At 38.2% G+C, this 26,766-nt stretch overlaps 1 protein-coding gene across 1 annotated transcript in view; it reads left to right on the top strand.

Moving 5' to 3' along the window:
• LOC149154899 (3-hydroxy-3-methylglutaryl coenzyme A reductase 1-like) overlaps positions 1-18,103 on the top strand; it is a 43,900-nt gene extending 25,797 nt beyond the window's left edge. The window contains exons 2-4 of the mRNA XM_089444246.1: positions 17,036-17,216; positions 17,485-17,725; positions 17,925-18,103. Coding sequence (XP_089300372.1) covers positions 17,036-17,216; positions 17,485-17,725; positions 17,925-18,103 — 601 coding nt within the window. The remainder of the gene's footprint in view (positions 1-17,035; positions 17,217-17,484; positions 17,726-17,924) is intronic.
• The last annotated feature ends 8,663 nt before the right edge of the window (positions 18,104-26,766 follow it).

Here is a 26,766-nt window from a genome sequence, read left to right as displayed (position 1 = left end):
ACCCATGTAGCAAAAATGTGTTTATCCGTAGATGCAAATTCCATATAAAAAATTGGCGACCATACTGGGGAACGACTGTCGTTCTTGGTGGCTTACCCTAATCATATTACACCCTAGTAGACTTTGCTTGGCTTTATTTATCTTATTTCAGTCTTTTGAAGTGTTTTTAGTTAAAAATTGTTCTTGAATGTCTCTTGATTTGACTCTCTAGCACTAGCACAGTGTTGGTCTTGACACAGTGTGCTGCAGAGCAGCCCTAGATTAGAGACAGTGCACTGCAACATATTGTCTTGCACTCTGGCCTGTGTTGATTTCTCTTAGGTTAAAAACCCACCTTGGGCTTGATTTTTCCAAAGTTTCTGCTATTTTTGCTTGTTGAAAGATCAATGTTTCTTGTGGTTCTGAAATAAAGTTGTATTTCTCCTCCTAGCTCTACTTTGGCCTTGATTGTTTAGTGTTTCCTAAATGATTTATTTATCATTATCAATCCATTGTCAAAGTTAGCTTATATTTTATTAATCTTTTCTAAAAAGGAAGTGCCGTAAAGTCTTCATTTCTTTCAAAAAGGAACTATCGTAAACTCTTCGTTTCTTGTGAAAAGTATTGATTGATTGTATGTGCATTTAGTTTCCTTTTTTTAATCTAAACTATAGAATTTCCCATTGTAGATCACTTGATAATGCAATATACTAAAGAAAAATATTTGATCTACTTCTACAAACAAACTTGCGGAAGCTTAATCGATCTTGAGCAAGATCAAATAGAACACATATAACAGAGAATGAGAAATCAATCACACATGAACACAGAAGAATACTCTGGGGAAAGCCTCAACGAAAAAACCCCAATCTCTGTGTTATCATACAAGTGGAAATATTTCCGGATTACACAAAGCTTTAGCTCACAAGCTATCCAACTCTCAGTACAATCCATTAATGTTGCTCATAGACTGAATAGACACAACATATGCCTTCCTTCAATCCTCCAAGCCTCCTATTTCCTTGTGTAGTTTCTCCTGGGTCCTTTGGCTGCCACCTGTGTGAATTGACCTCTCACAAAACTCACTAAAACTCAGAAGTAAATACGCAATCTCCAAGGAATGAGTTCCTTCTGCATGCAAGTGATATCCTCAATGGAATATTCCTACAAATGATAGTACACTATCCCATCATCTAATCTCAACTGGGTCTCTGACTGAACTGACATGCATGAGTTATTTATGATAGAATATTCAGTTATCTGAAGTGCAGTAGTTACATGCATGCATGCATTAACTAACTAAACTCACAATTAGTTCAACAAACTGTTGGAACTATTCTAACTGGACTTAACTCAGTTAACTGAGCTAACTAATTACAACTCAAAGTACAACTCATCATGATCTCCTTAATCAAGGGATAACTTCCCCAATTAAAGGGAAAACTGTTGCATGTCTTCACATAGACTTCATGTTTGATTTTCTCCAACTAATTAACTCAAGATGAATTAAATAATTATTTTTCAAACAGCCGCTAAGATCAAATTCGAATTTTAATTCTCAATTTTAGTTTAGGGACTAACTAAAATTGGAATGTATCCCAAAATGCTATTTACGGAAATGTTATTTTTAGCACTTCTATATTTAGCATTTCTTGTTGCTATTTTCAACATAAACATTAAGGGAAATGAAAAGAAAAGCTTGCATTATGCATCTAGAGGTTTGTGTGTGCTTGTAGGAATAGTATAGGTAAATTGCATTAGATGTGCTCTATGCTCCTTGGTTAAACATTTTGATTGCTCTATCCCTTGTAGTTAAGGTTTTCATTGTTCAAATAAAATGAAAAGAATGTTTCTCATCATAGTCGCATTCTAGGAATTTCAAAGACATCACGCAGTGAACCTGAAAGACAAACTTTTAAACAAGATGAACTAAAATTTATCTCAATTAACCTAATGGAGCATTGTAACTTAATGCATAACATTTAGAGGTCTAGGATAGAAACGTGTTCCTACGTCGTTAAACATAACAACTATCGCTAATTGTCTATGATACATTCTAAGTGTGGTACCCCATTCCATGTACGTAAGTATATCGTAGCTCGTCCACATACTTTCGAGTATATAGGGCAGTGTTATAGTACGAAAAGTGTAAAAGAATGCCCTCACTGTGTTGTTTCACATTAAACAACACTAGCACAGATTGGGCCTCCACGTACTTTTAGGTATATATGGGAGGACTACATTACGTTGCTATCCATACATAGGTAACCGAGTCAGCCACCTTGTATACTGTGACACACCAAAAACAACATTCGGGGAGATTGCATACATGTATGTTAAGTCCTTGGTTTACTGAGGCAGTATATTGTAGTTCATAATTACTTGGTAATCCTTTTGCCTAGAGTATCCCTCTTTTGTTCTGTTACGTTGTTTTGATTAAAATAAAATTAATTGACCGTGGATAACATCCTCCACGTCACTCCTTAGTTGATCTTAGGTTGAGACCTATGGCAACAACTCCAGAGTCCACCGATCAAGGAATTCCTTTTGATGGGAATCCTAGCCCTTTTCCTCCTTTCGGAAATATTACTGCTCCTTATATGGCTACATTGTCCCTTCTGGGATTTACCATCGGCTTGCCAGTATGGTTTTCCTCAACCTCCTTTGCCCTGCAACTGAATATTCCTAAAACTGGACAAAATCAACCTCCAGTTGATCCTAAAGTTGACCCTTTACCTTCTTTGTTGGTTGTTTCTTCCTGCCCTTCTTCCTCTTCACCTGGTGAAAGTATTGACACTAGTGACCAAGTCGATAAGAAGAAGAAGAAAAGCTAGCAGGGGGCAACCAAGCAACCATTGCTTCGAATGCAACTTCTTATGATAAACCATCTGATAAGCCTCACAAACTTTGATATCCTTGCAAAATTTGTATAGGAGATCATCCTCTTTGAAATTGTTCTGGTATTCCTCAGATCTTAGAAGAATGGTCTTCTCTTTCACATCATCATGTGTCATCAACTTCTGGAGATCATGCGGGTGACACACCATCAACTAGTGGTAGTAAAGTTCATGGAAAGAAGGGTAAAGTTAAGTTTCCCTGTACTTTATGCGAAGGGAATCACCCCATTCACCTTTGTCCCTATCTGGATGAAGCCCAAAAAGTGTTGGATAACCGTCCCGCTTCTCCGCAGTAACTTCCATCTGGTTACAAGAGACTCTCCCTTAATCCTTCACTAGTTGATGAAGTGACTAACCCAAATCAACCGTCAGTCAAACCCACTCTCTCTGAATGTGAATCCCATGAGTCTATACCTAACCAATCACAAGTCGAGGAAACAGTTGACCCGATTTCACCTTCAATTAATCGTACCTTTCCCATAGAGAGTGAGTATGATACCACTCAGGTTCTTTTCGTTTCTTCAAATTCCAATGAGCTTGGAGGCAACCCTCCTGTTTCATCAAGACATGATGAAAATCCTCCCGTTCTCGTAACTCAAGGGGGTAATTCTCCCATTCTTATGGTACCCCCTCCAGGTAGTCTGGTCACTTCCTTTGATTGGAATTGACTGGCAGGATGTCGTCTTCCTTCTTATGTGCCTTTCCAAATCATAGTACAGGTTTATAATATGATTGTATATGGTGCTATTATAGATGAAGGTGCATATATGAGTATCCTTTCCTCCACTGCTTGGCAAGCACTCGATTCACTGCCACTTGTAGCTATTACCCAAAATCTATTGGCTTTTAACAGAGGAACCAGTCAACCATTAGGTATCCCTCCTCAATTGCCTATTACTTTGGGAGAAAAAATTGTCTATCTGAATGTGATGGTAGTCCCAAGCCCTTTAGATTACAATTTACTTCTTGGACATGACTATGTTTACGACATGAAAGCTATTGTTTCAACACTCTTTCGAGTGATGTGTTTCCTGCATGAAGGCAGAATTGTGACCGTTGACCAACTTTCATTTCCCGACCCAAATATGGCTTCCAGTCAACCATCTTCCCTAAATGGTCCTTTTGTCCCAATGGTATCTTCCCCACCATGGGTCAATTATGTGGCAACCCATTCCATGCCTACATCAACTAACGATCAATTATGTGATGTTGTGCATTATGTACTAGGGGCATTGTAACCAGATCCCTCTAATGGATTCCTTGCTACATATCCCTTCCAGAGAATTGTTCTCCCATCTGATGAGAACCTCTTGGAAGTCATGATCTCTTATGGGTCGTGATCAAGGAATCATGAGGATAGTTCCTAGTCTTGAGTCAACCTCATTAAAAAATGAAACAAAGCGTATGAGGATAGTTCCTGGTCTTGTGTCAACCTCGTTAAAAAATGAAGCAAAGGGTATGAGGATAGTTCCTTGTATTGTGTTAAGCTCATTAAAAAATAAAAGAAGGAATGTGAGGATAGTTCTTTTACTGTGTCAACGTCATTAAAAAATGAAATAGGACTAAGAGCATATTTCCTTGTCTTGTGTCAAACTCGTTAAGAAATGAAACAAGGAATCTGAGTAGAGTTCCTTGTCTTGTGTCAAGCTCATTAAAAATGAAACAAGGTCCCTCGGAGAAAAGTTCCAATTCAAGTCTTTGATTAGATCTCGTAAAATCCCAGTTGAGTCTTTCACTTGATCTCATAAATGAACCTTCATTCCGTCTACTTGACAGACACAAGTGGTCTACATAGGTGAATGTAATGAAACTTGGGGGGCATGCACCTAGAATCGAGTCATCATCCTGGGGGCATGTAAACCAATCTCAAGCATAGTTTTTTCTTGTTTCAAGCTTTTGTAAAAATGAAACTGAATGCAAGCATAGTTTTTCATTTCAATCTTGTGTAAACATGAAACTAAATCCAAGCATAGTTTTTTGTTTCAAGATTGTGTAAACATGAAACTGAATCCAAGCATAGTTCCCTATGGTTCAAGCTTGTCCAAAAATGAACCCATTTCCATTTTAACCCTCATGATTGCCATTCTATCAGACTCTTCCATCAGATGAGCCTTGTTTTTTCTCCTTCCATCGTCACTATCTACTTGGCCGATCATATGCTTTTACTTGGTTGTTTTACTCTTTTTGAGGAACAATTGTAATGAGTGGTATTATTAGCTAGCCTCTTCACATAAATCAAAATGTTTTGAGAAGTTCCAACATCACCTGAACTAATTTTTATCCTAGACACCACTCGTTCCTCTAAGTGGAGTCCTCTTTAAGCTCTCTTCAAGCTCTTGAAATATGAAAATATTGCTGAGTACTTGTCCTTTTCAGCTTATAAACAGATTGGAAACAACATTTACTCAGTGTAAGTTTAACCATTTTTCAGACTGAGATATATTACTTACAAAAAAGAAATACGTTGATTGAACATGGTCAATAGGTACTCTCTTGTATTATTTTACACTTTTTCAGACTTGAGAGACAAAGTTACGAAAAATAACTGTTGGATTTTTTTTCCCGTCCCTTTCCAAACTCCCTAAACATGAAAAGGATCGAGTTCTCATTGTCATTAAACTCGTTAAAACATCAAAATAGCGACAAACTTGTCCATCATGACAAGACCAAGTTTCACCTTCATTAGGCTCATTAAAACATCACATAGCGATGGGTTCGCCCAAAGGGTGGAATTATACTACAAGTATATGTTATCCTCCTAAAGCTTGTTAAAAAATAAAGAGGTACTAGTTAGTAATGACTAGGGAAAATGAGAAAAGGGGTAAATCACTTTATGATAGCAAGTCACTCTTGAACATGACACTTTCACTTCATCTCCGTGACTATTTGGATTGGTTTATCTACTTGATGGTTATCATACCTATGGTCTATCACACCATCCATCACTTTGGTTTTGGGTCAATGCTGCTAATTCATTCAATTTCGCCGACATGTTCAAGAGAAGTCACTCACTAAACTTAATCCTTTGCAGTACTCATAAACCTTCATTTTCATGACCTCCATGCTTGAACATTGTGTCGTGAGTCACATTCTTTCTTCAAAATCATTACACTCATTTTGTGTCATTGATGGGGGATATATCAAGGCCCTCTTGCGATGAGTCGCTTCTTGTCAACATCAGCACATTATCCAGGAAGTTGACTTAGAAACACCCTTCCAGTACCTTGAGGCTTGCATACATCAATGGAAAGTTTCTTACTTCTAGTGACAGGTTGACATCACTGGCCTTTGACCGAAAGACTTTGTATGGTGTTCGACATCAAAACATCTATTCACACCATGCAAAATGTATTGTAGTACCTTGAGAATCATTATCATTATTGGTGATCTCTCTCGCGTCTATTAACGGCTTACATCATTCTCTGGTAATTTGACAGTGTCTTCCCATGTTTGACATGGTTAGACTTATACATGAGTGAATGATTGAACGAGATAGAAGACCTTGGATCTAGTTTCATCCATCCGGTCTACGATTTTAGGAGAGTACTAAATTATCTATATGATGGCTTTACACAGATGGTCATCGTATCATGGGTCTATATCTGTAGATGACTATCTAATTTATGTACATGTAATTAAAAGTTGATATATTGAGCATGGGTATGTCATCCCTCAAAAATTCATGAAAAGTTCAAAATATCATGATGTTATGTATTGTAATCGATGCAGGTCATCGTCCACTTCATATCCTCCCTGTCACATCATAAAGCATATCACTCAACATTATGAGTTTGGACTTCATGCTTTAGGGGGCAATTATTACAGGTCTATTTTGGCACATCACTCCCGACATTCAGGTTATAAAAATTAGGGCTCATCAAACCCTGATTTAGTTGTTACATGCCTTAGAAAAGTCATCACATTAAATGCTTCCATCCATGAAAGTTTCCTAGCCTAAAGCCTTGTTGAAATGCCTCCTTGGGACACAAGCACAACCTTTCTTATGGGTAACTGTGCTGCAGAGCATGCAGGCCCATTCAGGCCTGTGCTGCAGAGCATGCAGGTCCATTCAGGCCTGCACTGCAGTGCACTTAGGCCCTCTTTGACCTACACTCGGCAAGATTGAGCGAAATTTGCATAGGGTTCTGGGAATATTCCTTGATTCTAGAAGGATCCCATCTCTTATCTCCTCCCATGAGCTCGAAATTGGATAGGCTAAGGATCAATTAACCTCCTATCCTCTCATCCCTTGCTCCATGGAAACTAACTCCAAGTTTGGAAGGCCATTCAATACCCTCATTTATGACAAAACCACCTCCATTCCCTATAAATTGAGCACTCATCATAGTGATCAGGGGGCTAGAATCTGAAGCTTGTAAGGAAATTCTGTTGGTTTGAGAATTGAGTTCATGTTAAGCAATGTTATGCTCTTGGATTGGTGTGCTTTTGATGTCGTGAGGGTTGGACAGAAGCTGGAGGAGTGGCACAGGGTCGAACTGTATTGGGTGATACTCTTCCTTCTACATTAATAAAGAGTTTATTCATTTTCTCATATTATTGTTCAAATCTACAATGATTATGTCTTTCAATGTATTCGATTTCATTGATTTACAGTAGATAGATCATGTATGCTTTGATTGTTTCTTGTTCTTGTTTCTCTTGATACAGGTACCTTTTGAGCAGATTTAGTTCAAGTGGGAGCGACGGAGGCAATTCAAAGGGGATCAAGGAAGCGAAAGACTACAAGTAAGTTCCTTCATCTCATCTATCTACTATAGGAAAAGGTTAAACTACTTTCTTTTTGTTGTTCTAGGTGTAGCTACCCACCTAGGGGAAATGTGTTTATCCATAGATGCAAATTCCATATAACACCAATACAATTGGAATTGATACGTATAGCTAGCGAAAGCCATCATGGAAGCACGAAATCCATCATTGAAGCATGAAGGCATTATGGTGTACATGTTTCTTTCCATGAAAATCTAATCCCTTATTTAATTCTATGCTTATTATTTTTCTCCTCCTGCTCCTCACTTTGTCATTTTATTCCCTTTCTTCTCATCACTATGTTTTCTACTATAAAACCATTTGCACTTTAATGGCTCCTCACTTTGATGGTAAACGTTTACCATCATTGCATTGCACCTATGCCAAAAGTGCTACATTAGATGTATCATGTTCTTATCACTAAGGAAGGTCCTATAGAATTTCACAAACACATAAGAATACTGGAAGTTTAGAGCCAAGTCGAGAGGTTCATCGCTTCAACCAAAGGACATCAAAGCTCAAATAGAGAAATTCATCCTAGATGTGGGCTCGAGTCATACTCGTGACATGATTTTTTTCCAAATGATGGAATTATACTAGCATACAATTTTTTTTGTAGCTAATGCACTCTTTGTTTAGGAATTCAGACATATGGAGCTCCAAACTTGTTTAGAAAGACTAGAATATCAAGGTAAAATTCTCGTAACATTGTTCATGGTTAAAAAATAAACATGGTGGTGTTCTATCTTTAACAACAATAGTTGGCAAAAATAAACACCCCGCTGTACTCTTAATTTATGATTCAACCAAGTTGGCTCCTTTAGGTTCTTAGTTTCATTATTTCAACTCTTCTTTTAGAATTAAACAATTAGATTTTATTTTATTACTCCAAGTTCTGTAGTATAGTATTTATATTAGTCCATGAAGGCTCAATTTCCCATTTTGACAGTAATGCTTTCAAAGTTCGAATAAATTAATGCTTTTCAATGCTATACTTTTCTTAGGCTAGTTTCCCTCAAGGTGGGCCTATAGTTTACTTAGATTTTTGGCTAATGCTCTACTCAACCTAGAGCTTAGACTCATCAATTACAGAGAAACAATGATTTGATGGTTCCTATTTGTTGTATAAAAATGTTTGATTTTTCTATAACAAAATAGATAAACAACTTACCAACTAAAAGAAGTTATATAAATTCATCCTAACTCCAACTTTTGAATGAAGGATGTTTCTCAACATTTAATATATTTTAAATTAAAAATGTTTTACATTTTAATTTATTTGATAGATACACCTTTAATATAACATTAGTAAGGAATGGTGAACAATAGAAATAATAGAAATGTCACACCTAATACCTAACACTCTTCTGAGACTCTAAACTTGTGTTACAAATTCACACCTCATTACATTTGGACAATTTTTTTTAATATTCCTTTTAATGCTCTTAACACAACCTTTGAATGTGTTAGGGTCCCACCCTAAACCCCTTATTTATGTAATGGGATCACGTCATAGTCAGAGTCAATAAAGCCCATATTAATAATTGTAAGCGGTTAATCCGCAATTAATGACGTAACCACAGTTAGTTGCAAATGGGTTGTAGTATTCGATAGATGGTATTAATAAAACCCACGGTATTGGCCCGTGGTATTGCATGTATGAGTCATATATAAAGGATAGAGACTCCCTGCGAGGAGCATCGTGTCTTATTTTGTAGTCGAGATCTGCTCTATTGGAGGTTGCCCCCTTGAAGAGCCAAGTGAACATTACTCTCTAAATTATAAAACCATTGCTATTTTGTGTTCTGGGTATCTTTCCTTTGCATATTTTGTATTGGGTATCATTTTGCAGGTTAAGAGCATAACAAGTGGTATCAGAGCACTTTCTAGGGCCAGTGGGATCTCCATTTCTTAGCAATTTTTTTTTTTTTGGCTAGAGACGTGTTTCGGCGTCTTTAAACCACGGGATCTGTCGTTGAGCGCATAAACCTGTGGATTTGGGGAGGCATGCACGTAGGAAATACAAGAGGTGGTCACATCTATTGGACTCCCTTGTAACCCCTGTGGGTACCCCTTCGAGTAGTAGTGCATTAGACAGAACCGCGCACGGATTATCTTCCATGTACCCTCTGGGTATATTGGAAGCCCCCTAGGCTCCCTTGAAACCTTGCCATAGATAAATCGTCGGCCGTCTTGCGGCTACAGTACACCGAGAACAGCACTCGGGGAGATTACTCGCCCGTACGATAGGGTAGTCGGGTTGTACGGCTAAGGGTACGGTCGATCCTCCTTAGTTAGAGCCCTGAAACATTGGGCCGAGTATTACTGCCAGACCCTTATGTATATTGCGATCTGTAGCACTTGACACTCCTCAAGACCATAGTTCCCTTTTTCTATCAGGGGATCACACAGCATCTCTTCCAGACCCACTTGTGCAAAAGGGTGCAGTAGCAGCAGACATCAGTCCCGCAGTTCTCAGATCAGCCATTCCGATCAAATCCATCAGATCCATCAGATCTGCAGAAGTAGTCTATTTTGCCATCATATCCGCCATTTAGATCTCTCAGATCCACCAGATCGGAGTCGTTGTGAAGGGTTCCTATACTGGGGTATAATTTTCGCAGGACTTTTGGCCGCATTGACATTTTGAGGATTTGGCCACTGCAATATTGATAAGGAAGGATTAAAACTCCGTTAGGAGTTTTCAGTAAAAAAAAAAAAGTCTGAGATCTTCCGGGGCGCTTATTGGTGATCTAGCCCATCAGAATCAGGACGACGAGCTGAGCACGGTTGTACCATTCAATTATTAGTGAAAATTTTTAGGCGGTCCCAAATTTTGATCGGGTTGGTGTATGGTAGAAACTAGAGCTCAAGCGATGGCCAATGAAAGGATCGACAAACTTGAAGAATCCATGCACACCCTCACCCTTCAGCTTAACGGACTAAGTAGCCAGGTCACGCAACTCATCCCGAAGGACAAGGAGCAAGCCCACGAGGAGGCGTATAATGGTAGTTGATATAATGAGGGTGAGTCTAGCCACTCTCCTCACGTCTGGCACACCCACCAACCACCCAGTCAGCGACCTCCCAAGTTGGATATGCATAAATTTGACGGTTCTCACCCGTCAGCATGGATAGCACAAATGGACCAGTATTTCAAACTGAATCGTATCTCAGATGATGCGACTCAGCTTATGTTGGGGAGCATGTACTTGGACAATGGAAGGTGGCAATGGTGGGAATGGCATCAATGGTTCAATGGACCTTTTAGGACTTGGACCCAATTTACAAAAGCTCTTCAAGGCCGCTTTGAACATGAGGACTCTTTTTTGGGTCGTCTTACTAAGCTCCGACAGACTGGTACAGTGGATGAATATATTACAGCTTTTGAAGCCTTAGCCTTCCGCACTTGGGGTCTCTTAGATGCGTTCTACACGGAATGTTTTATCAGCGGTCTTAAAGAAGCCATCAAAGCTCAAGTCCTACTGCACCACCCTCCCACATGGATGGAGGCTTGCAAGGTAGCTCGTAACGTGGAACGTGCATTAGCAGCCCAATACAGTCGCCCAAATTTCTCCGCTAAAGGTCGTCCCCCACAGGCTCACAACACGACTCAAACACTTAAGGTCCAAAAGGTGTCACCTGCAGAAATGGCCGAAAGAAGAAAGCAAGGACTATGTTACTACTGTGATGAAAAATACTCCCCAGGTCATAAATGCAAGGAGCCCAATTTTTTTCAAATAGATGCCACTGACTACAACTCAACAGAGGAAGATCCACCACTTGAGGACCATGAGGCGCTAGAAGAAGACAACCAATAGGACAATGTCCCTGACGAACCAGTTATTTCGCTGCATGCGTTGGCAGGGATTTCTTCCCCTCAAACTCTCAAAATCAGAGGTTTTATTAAACATCGCCTAGTAGTAGTTCTGATTGATAGTGGAAGTACACATAATTTCATCCATCAAAAAGTCGCAAAAGCAGTGCATTGTTTTGTACGCGCAGTTTCTAACTTCCAAGTTCAAATTGCGGATGGAGGCACAATCAAATGTGAAGGCCGTTGTGAAAATGTCAAACTTCAAATAGGGGATTATCAGTTGAAAACCCACATGTTTGCCATACACATGGGGGGTTGCGACATTGTCCTTGGCGCTGAATGGCTCCGCACTCTTTGGCCAATCACAATGGAATTCCAGGAATTATATATGAGTTTTAAGCAGAAAAACTACACACATACCCTCCGTGGACTCCAGGTGGGAGCCCCCTCTATCATCAGCTCGCATAGGATGGAAAAATTGTTAAAAAAGGGCAATCATGGAGTTGTAGCTCAATTTAATGCCATCCAGGCAGTTGAAACAAAGCCTCTACCAATTCATCCTGAGATGCAACAGATTTTAAATAACCATCTGCCGGTCTTTGACAAGCCTCATGAGCTTCCACCCTCGCGAGGGGAACATGATCATAGCATCACCTTGGTTCCAGGGGCCCAATCCCCAAATGTGCGCCCATACAGATATTCGTTCACCCAAAAGAATGAAATAGAAAAAATCATCAAGGAACTTTTGGAAGCAGGTGTCGTTCGTCCCATCATTAGTCCTTATTCATCCCCAGTGGTCATGGTGCTCAAGAAAGATGGGGAGTGGTGGATGTGTCTCGACTTCAGGGCCCTCAATAAGTTGACAGTCAAAGATAAATTTCCCATCCCGGTGGTTGATGATTTGATGGATGAACTCAATGGGGCTCAATTATTCACTAAGCTATACCTTCGCTCAGGCTACCACCAAATTCGCATGAAGGAAGTTGACATCCCCAAGACTGCTTTTAGAACTCATGAAGGCCATTATGAATTCCTGGTCATGCCATTTGGTCTTTGTAATGCCCCCTCTACTTTTCAGAGCCTTATGAACCACATTCTCAAACCATATCTCAGGAAATTTGTCCTTATCTTCTTCGATGACATCCTCATCTATAGTTGCACTTGGGCCGCACATCTTTAGCATGTAGATCTACTCTTGCAACTGCTCCGCAAGCATAAATTATTTGTCAAGATGTCCAAGTGCTCGTTTCGCATGGCAGAAGTAGAGTATTTGGGCCACATTGTGGGGCGTGAAGGAGTCAAGGTGGACCCCAAAAAGATCCAGGAAATGCAGGAATGGCCTCAACCTAAGACTTTGAAGAGCTTGAGAGGATTTTTGGGTCTCACAGGCTATTATCATAAATTTTTCCGCAACTATGGTCGCATAGCGAAGCCCCTCACCCAACTCCTAAAGAAAAATTCATTCTTCTGGAATGAGGAAGCACAACAGGCCTTTACAGCTCTAAAAAATGCCATGTGTTCCACTCCAGTCTTAGCACTCCCTGACTTCACCAAATCTTTTGTCATTGAATGTGATGCTTCGGGTACAGGTATTGGGGCGGTCTTAATGCAGGAAGGGCGACCGTTGGCCTTCACAAGCCAACAACTCAGTGGGAGGAATCTGGGCCAATCTACCTACGAGAAGGAAATGATGGCCATCTTACATGCAGTCGAGACCTGGCGACCTTACTTATTGGGGCGACGTTTCCAAATCCGCACAGATCATCACAGTCTTAAATATTTTTTGGAGCAACGGCTATCCTCCCCACATCAAAATAAATGGCTAGCCAAAATGCTGGGATATGATTATGAGATCATTTACAAGAAAGGGAAAGACAATAGTGTAGCAGATGCATTATCTTGCCAATTTGAGGAGGAAAGTACTCTGCTAGCAATTTCCCTCCCCATTCCGGAATGGATTGAAGAGGCTCGCAGGGAATGGTTTTCACACCCCGGGCTCTCCCAACTCATTTCTCAATTGCAGGTAGATCCAAATTCCACCAAGGGCTACTCGTGGCAGGATGATATTCTTCGCTACAAGGACAAATTCGTAATATCACCAACATCCACCCTCAAAAGTCGCATTTTGGCAGAATTGCACTCATCTCCCATTGCAGGACATTCGGGCTTTCAGAAGACGTATACTCGCACCGGAAGATCAGTTTTTTGGACAGGCATGAAAAAGGACATCCTTACTTTCTTAGCAGAATGTGATGTATGTCAACACCACAAAGGGGAAACCGTCAACACACCAGGCACATTACAACCATTGCCCATTCCAGCCTCAATTTGGACGGAGGTTTCTATGGATTTCATTACAGGTCTTCCAAAGTCAGGGAACCAGTCAGTCATCATGGTGGTTGTGGATCGACTGTCGAAGTATGCTCATTTCTGCGCCCTACCCCACCCGTTTACACCAACTTTGGTTTCTCAATCTTTCATGGATCAGATCTTCAAATTGCATGGCATGCCCACTTCTATTGTGTCCGACCGCGACCCGATCTTCACCAGTAATTTTTGGCAAGAACTGTTCAAAATACAAGGCACTCAACTCAAACTCAGTACTTCCTATCATCCGCAAACAGATGGTCAAACCGAAGCCGTCAACAAATGTCTAGAAACCTACCTTAGGTGTTTCACTTCAGAAAAGAAACACCTTTGGGTACATTGGTTACCTCTGGCTGAATGGTGGTATAACACCAACTATCATGCCACCACCAAAATGACTCCCTATGAAGCAGTATATGGTCAACTCCCACCTTCACCTACTTCGTATCTCAAGGGATGCTCAAAAGTACAAGCAGTGGATCAACTCCTACAACACCGCGCAACCATGCTCTCCCATCTTCGAGAGAATCTTCATCAAGCTCAGAACCGTATGAAGCAACAGGTAGACCAACATCTCTCAGAGCGCCAATTTCAAGAAGGGGATCAAGTCATTTTACGGCTACAACCATATAAGCAAACATCACTCAAGGACAAGGGGTGTCAGAAACTCTCTCCCAAATTCTACGGACCATATCAAGTACTTCAGCGCATTGGAGAAGTTGCCTATAAGTTGGCCTTGCCACCTACTGCAAAAATCCATCCAATTTTCCATGTCTCATGCCTCAAGAAAGTGATTGGGAACAATTGTATAATTCAGACCAGTCTACCTGAATTGGACGAAGAAGGGCCCATCTGGCTTCAACCTGAACAGGTCCTAGACACACGCGACAAGCAACTACGCGACCGCATGATTAACGAAGTCCTCGTCAAATGGAAAGACACCTCTCTGGAAGATGCAACTTGGGAACCAACCACTATTCTTCAGCAGTTTCCGCAGCTTCAGCCTTGAGGACAAGGTTCGTCTTAAGGGGGAGGGCATGTTAGGGTCCCACCCTAACCTCCTTATTTATGTAATGGGATCATGTCATAGTCAAGAGTCAATAAAGCCCATATTAATAATTGTAAGCGGTTAATCCACAATTAATGACGGAACCACAGTTAGTTGCAAATGGATCGTAGTATTAGATAGATGGTATTAATAAAACCCACGGTATTGGCCCGTGGTATTGCATGTATGAGTCATATATAAAGGATAGAGACTCCCTGCGAGGAGCATCGTGTCTTATTTTGTAGTCGAGCTCTACTCTATTGGAGGTTGCCCCCTCGAAGAGGCAAGTGAACATTACTCTCTGAATAATAAAATCATTGCTATTCTGTGTTCTGGGTATCTTTCCTTCGCATATTCTGTATTGGGTATCATTTTGTGTGTTAAGAGCATAACATAATGGTTTTCATACCTTGGTTTGCATAGTTTTTATTGCTTTAAGAACAAAGAATAGACCAAAAGAATGTTATTTTTTTTGTGGATAGTCACCTTCTATTACAAGCTTCAGCTCTAGCCTTTTTACTAATATAATATTTTTGGACGGTCAGCTTCTTGGTGTGAGCAATTTTGATATGATTTTTCTCGATCCATCACATTATTTTTTTGAGAGAAATGTTACGGTCATTTTGAGCGAGCAAGTGTGGCTCATTATGATATGAAGACACTGATGAGAAATTTGATCTAGCCTCATTAAATAAATTGGTGAGAAATGTTGGGTGAGAAACTCAAAAAAATTCAAAGAATCTCCTTGATGCTAGGTTAAATAATAATTCATCAAAAATGTGAAAATAAACAAGTATTAGAATAAACCCTAGAGATAAGGAAAACAATCAATAAAAACTTAGGAAATTATAAAAACACAATATAATATAATGGATTCTTAAGAATATAATTTTTATCAGTATATGTTAATAAAAATAGAAAAATACTAAAGATCCCTCGTAGCATTTCATATATTTTAACTTAACACAAATTCCATAAATATAAACTAATGAATATTATTGTTATTGATTCTAAATGAATGAATGAATGATTTTAATGACGTCAACGAGGCTCGTAACCTAAGGGACCCAGAGATTAACAACCTTACTCATTTTCATATTCCTTTCGATCTTCTGGTATGAATCTTGACTAGAAAGCGGGCTAGAAATCTGATAGATCTTATCTTTGTCAAATAGATGGTGCATGTTGTCAATCTTTAGATTGTTTTCATATTGAATGTGGATATCCTTATATGTTGCACACTCCATGACAAAGTGCAATTCCATCTTCACCATACCCTTATAGCAGAAAATGCAAGTTCTCTCTTCCCAAACTTCCTTGGGGATCTTCCATCCACTAGCCTCACATCTAAGGTGATGTGACCGTGTCAAGTGTGCCACTAGCACCCTTGTTTTTCCTTTAATAGTTGCTCCTAAATATTTTTTCTGGCCATGGTCACTAGTTCAACAATATTTTTTTAAAATATTTTAGATATCTAATAAATGGATATAAATAATAGTTTTACTTAAATAATAATATTATTATTATTAATTAAATTTTAAGTATCCACATAAAAATTCATACTATTTTTATTTTACATTTATTAAAAAAATATTATATTTAATTAAATTGTATTTCATTACAATTTAATTTGATATTTTTTTAAAATTAAAATAAACATATACCTCCAGCCCACTATGATAGAGATATTGCAGTGTAATGTTTAACATTTTGACTAAGTCAAATTACATAAAAATAAAAAATAAAACAAAACAAATTAAAATAAATAAAATAAAAAGATTAATGTAATGTAAACCTTTTAACTTGGTCAAAATAAAATAAAAATAAAAATAACCTTATAAAAAAATAAAAATAAAAATAAAAACAAGATATGGTATTGGCCAATGGTATTAAAATAAAAACAGCCTATGGTATTGGTCAATGGTATTGAGAATCTATGGTATTGACCCATGGTATTCATGTGGAATGTAGTATATTTAAATGGAAAATTTAAAAAGTCTAGATCCATCTTAACTCTATCTACCAAATAAGTGAAAGGATGAAATATCTTCTAGCTGTCCTGGGATGCTTTGCCACTGCCTACCATAGTGTGGGGTATATAAATTGACCCTTTATTGTTGATATAATTGTTGATATGATGTGATGTGCATAAAATAACAGCACCAGCAGATTTGCCAGGCTCCAAGGCATTAAGTGCACACTTGCGGGGAGGAATCTGTACATGAGATTTTGTTGTTCCACTGGAGATGCCCTGGGGATGAATATGGTGTCCAAGGGCGTGCAGAATGTTTTAGAATTCCTTCAAATTGAGTTTACTGACATGGATGCTATGATGTTTCTGGCGAGTTTTTTTGATGCAGTTTAGCTTTTCCTATTTTGATTGGTATTTAGGTTTTTGGTGATCGCTCTTTCACTAGGGTTTGTGGACTCTTGGTTTGCTGCGCACTCTTTCATAGGTTTTCTTTTTGATATTGGGCTATCTGTTTAATTCCTGGGCTTGTCACCAGGCAATTTCTGCGCAGACAAGAAGCCCACGGCAGTGAACTGGATTGAAGGGCGTGGTAAATCAGTTCTGTGAAGCTGTCATCACTGAGGCGGTTGTTTAAAAGGTCCTGAAAACTACCGTTCCAGCTTTGTTAGAATTGAACATGCTTAAGAACTTGAATGGATCTGCTCTGGCTGGTGCCATGGGAGGGTTCAATGACCATGCCTCCAATATTGTCTCTGCTGTGTTTATTGCAACAGGCAAAGATCCTGCCCAGAATATTGAGAGCTCCCATTGTATTACAATGATGAAGGCATCGGTATCCATGAGTGGCAGGGATCTGCATGTAGCAGTCACAATGCCTTGTATTGAGCTAAGAAATTTTTCACTCACTGCGAAGATGAAGGGAAGCATTATTCCAATTTGGGCTTTCATTCAAGTAGTCAAGAAGATGGATGAGAAAGGAAGGAAACACAGTTCCTCCTTCTCTCCTCCTTCCAATCCACTTAGTTTTAACTAAGCTGTGAGTTTATAGATAACTGGCAATTGCGTGGTTGGTTGCAGGTGGGAACAGTAGGAGGTCGAACAAAATTGGCTTTACAAACTGGTTGCTTGAATATGGTTGGAGTGAAAAGAGAATGTTGAATTCGGTAGCGAATGCTCAGAGGTGGGCGAGAATTGTGGCAGGAGCAGTTTCGGCTGGAGAGCTGTCCCATGTCTGCAGGCCAATGGGCGAAGAGTAATTTGAAGTACAACAGATCAAACAAGGACGCGATGATTGGTGTCGTGACCTCCTACAGCCAAAAAAGTCACGATAGTTTACGCTTCTTCCTATACTATATGTTCCGTTATCCGGTAGGATCCTTCGCAATAAAGTCTCCACGTCGAGACTCCACGTTCTTAGCGTGGATACACTTCAATTATACAGGTGGAAGGCGCGCCCCTCTGTTATTTCGAGTTTCTGTAATAAAGTCTCCAACGTGGTTGGCGTGGATACAGTTCAGTTATAGAGGTGGAAGACACACCTTCTGTCTGTTATTTCGGGTTTCACTTTTATAAAATATATGGAATTAAAGGAGAAACGAGAGGAGAGAGTACAGGTAGAATAAGAAGTACTAGCAATAGAGATGGCTATCGTCGTGCATGAGACACGTTTCAATATTTATTATCCACCCATAAAACAATGGAAGCAATGGCAACGGAAGACAACCAATTACTGCCCACCCATCATCTCCTTTTGTGAATTCTGCTAAATTGGCACAGACTTGAGATTTATCATCTGTTAGTTTCGGAGAACACGATGATGATGAGAAGCAGAGTAATAGGCGTTGTATGAGGTCACCAACACTACCAAGGCCAGGAAGAGAGGAAACAAGTCGCCAACTTCAACTCCAACTTCATCGTTTCCTTTTCCTTCTCCTCCATGTATACCCACAAAGAAACAATGAAGTTGGCGTTGGTGACTTTTTTCTTCTCTTCCTGGTCTTAGTGGTGTTGGTGATCTACTATTTCCTCTGTTTCTCTGCAATTCATCATCATCATGTTCTCCAGAATTAAGAGAGATGATGAATCCCAGGCCAGTCCAATTATGGAAGAAGCAGCAGAATTCACAGAAAGAGATAAGAGATTAGGGCAGGCAGAAATTGGTGGTCTTCCATCGCTACAGCATCTATTGTTATTATTGGTGGACATTAAAGATTGAGACCTGCCTCCTCCACCACCATAGTCATGGCTATTGCTACTGCTTCCACTTTTACGTGTACTGTCCCCTCTGGTTTCTCCTTCCATTCCGTATATTCTATGAAATAGAAACGCGAAATAGCACAGAGAGGGACATGTATTCCACCTCTCTTAGAAATACAATACAATTCAGCTATCAGCTAAGATTAGGCATGTTAATATGAGTTAGGCATAAATTGGTACATTTAACTCACGGTTTGGCTCAGTCGTAGTGTTGTCCTGGTGTGATTCATTAGTGAAAAAGAAAGCTAATACTAGCATTTGCACCTTATGTTGCAAAGGAAACGCCGTAAGGCATAGAGTGGGGAAGAATAGCGACATGTGAACGGACATTGTTGATCGCAAGGGTGGATGATAATGTGTATTCTGAAAATGGATATTTTGTTATGGTCAACCTAATGCATTCATTAATTATGACAACAAAAAAGTTTCGGGCCCAAGCTGAACCAACACAGATCTTTTCTACAAGATTGAAATTGCCTAAATGATTCCTCAATCAATGGGGAAATAACCATTTCCCTCTTCTAATACCTAAAATACATTGTAGGAGACCGATTTTTCAAGTAACCTAATATAACTAGCAATTGGCCCAAAATGTGCAAAGGGAGGCCGATACAAATGTTAAATTGAAAGAATTGTATTTTGGTTCAAAATAATAAATATTATAATAATTCAATCATTCAAACTAAACCTAGTCAATAAATTGCCCAAAAAAAAAAATCCTTAAATCAAAATTATACAAATCATCATTCAAACTAAACCTAGTCAATAAATTGCCTAAAATAAAATAAATCCTCAATCAAAATTATACAAATTATTATTCTTCATTTCTCTCAATTATTTATATAATAAAATCCAATCAATCATTCAAAATTGGGCACATCGGGGCAGGCCAGTCCGCTTTGCGCACAATAAAACTCACTGGGCTTTCAGACCCATAGGTTGAGATTGAGCCCCCGCCTTGCCCACAATAAAACTCAGTAGGCTTTCACACCCATAGGTTGAGATTGCACCCCAGCCTGTTGCTTCTGGTTTTGCTGGTAATTCAAAGGTCTTCGAATAACATGATGTGTGGCTCAGGACGATGAATGGCATAGTGCACCCACCCACGAGACTGCTGAACTCCAATGACTCGCCATTCGTTCTCGACCAAAAAGAATATCAATTTGGTTAAAATTATTATATGTTTATAATAAAAAAAATAAAATATAAAACAAACAAACAGATTATCGCATTAAAAATGGCATTTGAAAACAAATTAAGTGTTGATCACCACATTGGAAAGTTGGCAAAACAGATGCTTTTGCATTAAAAATAGCATTTGAGAACAAAAATGCAGTGCTTACCTCATTGAGAAGTCGGTTCTTGGAAAGAAATTTGGCAGTTTCCGGAGGGAGAACCACATGTCTGGGGATGATACATCACGCCAAATCATCAAAATAATCCATTTGGGTGAAATAAAACCCTAATTACAGATATTCAACTCACCACGTATGTGACGCCATCGATGTGCAAGGATTGGTCTTCTTTGCCATACGTGCCTTGGGCAATACGCTCCTCCATGTCATTACAATGAGGTCCATATTACATAAACAATTAGTATACGTGGCCTCTATCAAGGATGTATGTGCTCCCTGTCTCTGTGAAAAGGAGTAGAAGCTACTTAGCAAATTCAATCATGCATTTTCATACTTTCAGTCACCTTTTTTTGAATGAATAATTTTTTTTTCCTTTTTCTTCATTTGCGGACAATCAGTGTGAACAAACATTACTGCAATTTCAAACATTTTAATCTCTAAAAAACGCATTGAGATATCATTTCTTTATCCAGGGCAAACATTTATGTCTCATGATTTTTATAGTGTGCATAACATACCCATTTATTTTGGCAATGTTTTTACCTTTTTTAAGATACAAAAGATTCAAAACATGTACCTGAGAAAAATTCTATTTCTTGCTCTATCTCTGCAAAATTATATATATCAGTCAAACTCAATTCTTCCAGCCTCTGAGGCATTCTTTATATATCTGGATATTTGCACCTCTGGAAAATTTTAAGCAAGTTTTGAGTTATTTGTTTTTCATTGTTTGTGTTTCAATTAATTTTGTCTATTTTCCAATGCAACTCCCTTCAAGCAAGTCTAAAAACAAAGGCTTGTCCAACAAAGAATGAAAAGCTCAAAATTGGATGCAGGGTCTGCCCCTAGCTTAAGGCCTATTCTACAACTAAGAATACATGTTAATTCATGACTAGCATCACTAAAACTATTTGATAGTGTTGATAAACTCACTGGGCTTTCAGACCCATAAGTTGAGATTGAGCCCCAGCCTGTTGCTGCTGGTTTTGCTGGTAATTCAAAGGTCTTCTGAATAACATGATGTGTGGCTCAGCACGATGAATGGCATAGTGCACCCATCCTCGAGACTGCTGAACTACAATGGCTCACCATTCGTTGTGGACCAAAAACAATATCAATTTGGTTAAAATTATTAATATGTTTCTAATAATAAAAATAAAAAACAAAACAAAAAAATAGATTATCGCATTAAAAATGACATTTGAAAACAAATTAGGTGCTGATTACCACATTGGGAAGTTGGAAAAACAGATGCATTTGCATTAAAAATGGCATTTGAAAACAAATTAGCTGCTGATTACCACATAAAATAACATTTGAGAACAAAAATGCGGTGCTTACTTCATTGAGAAGTCGGTTCTTGGGAAGCAATTTGGCAGTTTCCAGAGGGAGAACCACACGTCTGGAGATGACACATAATGCTCAATCATCAAAATAATCCATTTGGGTGAAATAAAACCCTAATTACAGATATTCAACTCACCACCTAGACAGCCAGCAATCAAGCATACCCATACTCAAAGATAAAACTATAAATATCTCAAAGAAACTTTCATATGCATTATCTCAAAGAAACTTTGATATGCATCTGATTGTAACTGACCAAAAGCAGTTATCGGGCATTTATTTAATATATGCCCAAACTTCCAGGAAATGATTTGCAATGTAAGAACAACGTGGACACATCGTCTCCTTCTCTGCATTTATTTAATTACCTAGCCTGCAAAGTAGACAGAATACAGTACCTGGAGATGAGATATTCCCATCAAGGTTAGGCAAAGGAATTTGCATAGAAGACAATTTACCACCAGAAGTGGAAACATCCTGCTCTGTTGGTTGATCCTTGGGGCTCTTCCGCTTTCGATCATTTGTTCCTGTATTGCATCATAATTGCAATAAAAAATATCTTAGTCCACATTAATAAATTGAACAACTTTTCTGCAACCAACACATGAATCTACAGGTCTAGACATTTGCAGAATTTGTTGCATGGGACGGCGTAAAATACACTGAATATCAATACCTGGAGAAGAGATATTCCCATCAAGGTTAGGCAGAGGAATTTGCATTGGTCTGAAATTCCTTCTCTGACTCAGAATTCGAACAAACGTAGCGAGACTTAATAATATATTTTTTCTTGCTCATAAAATTCCAAGTCTCGCTGCATGAAAAAAAATGAGGGTTATGTCAAAATGTTTAAGTATCTTTTGTTCCAAAACCAAGTTTTTCACATTGTATCCTTGCACATTCTAGTGTGAGCCTTCCATGTTAATCGTTGGGCACAGAATAGCTAACACCTCCTTCAAAGATCCAAGATTAACATGCATTCTCACGAATCATTATAATCTTTACTCATGGTTTCTCATGCAAAGGTGGGAACTCTATTTGTTTTAAAATGGTTTAAACTCCACTTTTTATTGATACAATGAGCACTATCATATTTTATTCAAAGAAATATGTATTTTTCCTTGCCAAATATTTAGTGAGGGGTTACTTAATTTTGAATTCAGTTTTTCATTCATTAAAAATTTAATTAATATTAATAAGGGTTTGTTACATGATTTTTATTAGTAAAACCCTAAAATTGTGAATATCTAACCTAACCCTCATCCATGGGAGCCTTTGAGATTGCATTGTCCTAGGAAAAAAGCTATGTGACGCCATCAGTGTGCAAGGATTGGTCTTCTTTGCCATATGTGCCTTGGGAAATACGCTCCTCCATGTCATTACAATGAGGTCCATATTACATAAAAAGTTAGTATACGTGGCCTCTGTCAAGGATGTATGTGCTCCGTGTCTTTGTGAAAAGGACTAGAAGCTGCTTAGCCAATTCAATCATGCATTTTCATACTTTCAGTAACCTTTTTTCGAATGAATAATTTTTTTTTCCTTTTTCTTCGTTTGCGGACAATTAGTGTGAACAAACATTACTGCAATTTCAAATATTTTAATCTCTAAAAAATGCATTGAGATATCATTTCATCCAGGGCAAACATTTATGTCTCATGATTTTTATAGTGTGCATAACATACCCATTTATTTTGGCAATGTTTTTACTTTTTCTAAGATAGAAAAGATTCAAAACATGTACCTGAGCAAAATTCTATTTATTGCTGTCTCTGCAAAATTATATATTTCTTCCAGCCTCTAAGGCATTCTTTATATATCCAGATATTTTCACCTCTGGAAAATTTTAAGAGAGTTTTGAGTTATTTGTTTTTCATTGTTTGTGTTTGAATTAATTTTGTCGATCTTCCAATGCAACTCCCTTCAAGCAGGTCTAAAAACAAAGGCATGTCCAACATAGAATGAAAAGCTCAAAATTGGATGCAGGGTCTGCCACTGGCTTAAGGCCTATTCTACGACTAAGAATACATGTTAATTCATGATAGGCATCACTAACACGGTTTCTATCAGACCCATAAGTTGAGATTGAGCGCCAGCCTGTTGTTGCTGGTAATTCAAAGGTCTTCTTAATAACATGATGCTCAAGACAATGAATGGCATAGTGCACCCATCCACGAGACTGTTGAACTCCAATGGCTTGCCATTCGTTCTGGACCAAAAAGAATATAAATTTGGTTAAAATTATTAATATGTTATAATAATAAAAATATAAAATAAAACAAACAAACAGATTATCGCATTAAAAATGAGGGTTATGTCAAAATGTTTAAGTATCTTTTGTCCCAGAATCAAGTTTTTCACTGTCTCCTTGGACATTATAGTGTGAGCCTTACAGGTTAATCCTTGGGCACAGAACACCGAACACCTCCAAAGATCCAGGATTAACATGCATTCTCACGAATCATTATAATCTTTAATCATGGCTTCTCATGCAAAGGTGGGAACTCTATTTGTTTTAAAATGGTTTAAACTCCACTTTTGCTCATACGATGAGCACTATCATATTTTAGTCAAAGAAATATGTATTTTTCCTTGCCAAATTTTTAGTGAGGGGTTACTTAATTTTGAAGTCAGTTTTTCATTCATTGAAATTTTAATTAAGATTAAGAAGGGTTTGTTACATGATTTTTATTAGTAAAACCCTAAAATCGTGAATATCTAACCTAACCCTCATCCATGGGAGCCTTTGAGACTGCGTTGTCCTGGGAAAAAAACCATGTGACACCATCGATGTGCAAGGATTGGTCTTCTTTTCCATACTTTCCTTGGGCAATACGCTCCTCCATGTCATTACAATGAGGTCCATATTACATAAACAATTAGTATACATGGCCTCTGTCAAGGATGTATGTGCTCCCTGTCTCCGTTAAAAGGAGCAGAAGCTGCTTAGCAAATTCAATCATGCATTTTCATACTTTCAGTAACCTTTTTTCGTATGAATATTTTCTTTTTCTTTTTCTTCGTTTGCGGACAATTAGTGTGAACAAACATTAATGCAATTTCAAACATTTTAATCTCTAAAAAATGCATTGAGATATCTTTTCTTTATTTATGTCTCATGATTTTTATAGTGTGCATAACATACCCATTTATTTTGGCAATGTTTTTACTTTTTATTAAGATAAAAAAGATTCAAAACATGTACCTGAGCAAAATTATATTTCTTGCTCTATCTCTACAAAATTATATATATAAGTCAAACTCGATTCTTCCAGCCTCTTAGGCATTGTTTATATATCAAGATATTTGCACCTCTGGAAAATTTTAAGAGAGTTTTGAGTTATTTGTTTTTCATTGTTTGTGTTTGAATTAATTTTGTGGATCTTCCAATGCAACTCCCTTCAAGCAGGTCTAAAAACGAAGGCTTGCCCAACAAAGAATGAAAAGCTCAAAATTGGATGCAGGGTCTGCCCCTGGCTTGAGGCCTATTCTACGACTAAGAATACATGTCAATTCATGACAAGCATCACTAACACGGTTTGATAGTGTTGATAAACTCACTAGGCTTTCAGACCCATAAGTTGAGATTGAGCCCTAGCGTGTTGTTGCTCGTTTTGCTGGTAATTCAAAGGTCTTTTGAATACCATGATGTGTGGCTCAGGACGATGAATGGCGGCATAGTGCACCCATCCACGAGACTGCTAAACTCCAATGGCTCACCATTTGTTCTGGACCAAAAATAATATCAATTTGGTTAAAATTATTAATATGTTTATAATAATAATAAAAATATAAAATAAAACAAACCAACAGATTATTGCATTAAAAATGGCATTTGAAAACAAATTAGGTGTTGATTACCACATTGGGAAGTTGGCAAAACAGATAAATTTGCATTAAAAATGGCATTTGAAAACAAATTAGCTGCTGATTACCACATTGGGAAGTTGGCAAAACAGATGCATTTGCATTAAACATAACATTTAAGAACAAAAATGCGGTGCTTACTTCATTGAGAAGTCGGTTCTTGGGAAGCAATTTGGTAGTTTCCGGAGAGAGAACCACATGTCTGGAGATGACACATAACCCCAAATCATCAAAATAATCCATTTCGGTGAAATAAAACCCCTAATTACAGATATTCAACTCACCACCTAGACAGCCAGCAATCAAGCATACCCACACTCAAAGATAAAACTATAAATATCTCAAAGAAACTTTGATATGCATTATCTCAAAGAAACTTTGATATGCATCTCATTGTAACTGACCAAAAGCAGTTATCGGGCATTTATTTAATATATGTCCAAACTTCCAGGAAATGATTTGCAATGTAAGAACACATCGTCTCCTTCTCTGCATTTATTTAATTACCTAGCCTGCAAAGTAGACTGAATACCAGTGCCTGGAGAAGAGATATTCCCATCAAGGTTAGGCAAAGGAATTTGCATAGAAGACAATTTACCACGAGAAGTGGAAACATCCTACTCAGTTGGTTGATCCTCGAGGCTCTTCCGCTTTCGATCATTTGTTCCTGTATTACATCATAATTGCAATAAAAATTATCTTAGTTCATATTAATAAATCGAACAACTTTTCTGCAGCCAACACATGCATCTACAGGTCTAGACATTTGCAGAATTTGTTGCCTGGGATGCTGTAAAATATACTGAATACCAGTACCTCGAGAAGAGATATTCCCATCAAGGTTAGGCAGAGGAATTTGCATTTGCTCTGAAATTCTTTCTCTCACTCAGAATTCGAACAAATGCACCGAGACTTAATAATATTTTTTTTCTTGCTCATAAAATTGCAAGTCTAGCTACATGAAAAAAAATGAGGAGGGTTATGTCAAAATGTTTAAGTATCTTTTGTTCCAAAATCAAGTTTTTCACTTTGTCTCCTTGCACATTATAGTGTGAGCCTTCCAGGTTAATCCTTGGGCACAAAACACCTAACAC

This window comes from Pinus tabuliformis, chromosome 9 (assembly GCF_031772625.1).
Source record: "Pinus tabuliformis cultivar Carrire ecotype Pingquan chromosome 9, CPIR1, whole genome shotgun sequence".
Classification (NCBI taxonomy): Eukaryota; Viridiplantae; Streptophyta; class Pinopsida; order Pinales; family Pinaceae; genus Pinus; species Pinus tabuliformis.
The sequence above is the reverse complement of the archived record's forward strand: the minus strand, read 5'-3'. Positions and strand labels throughout refer to the sequence as shown.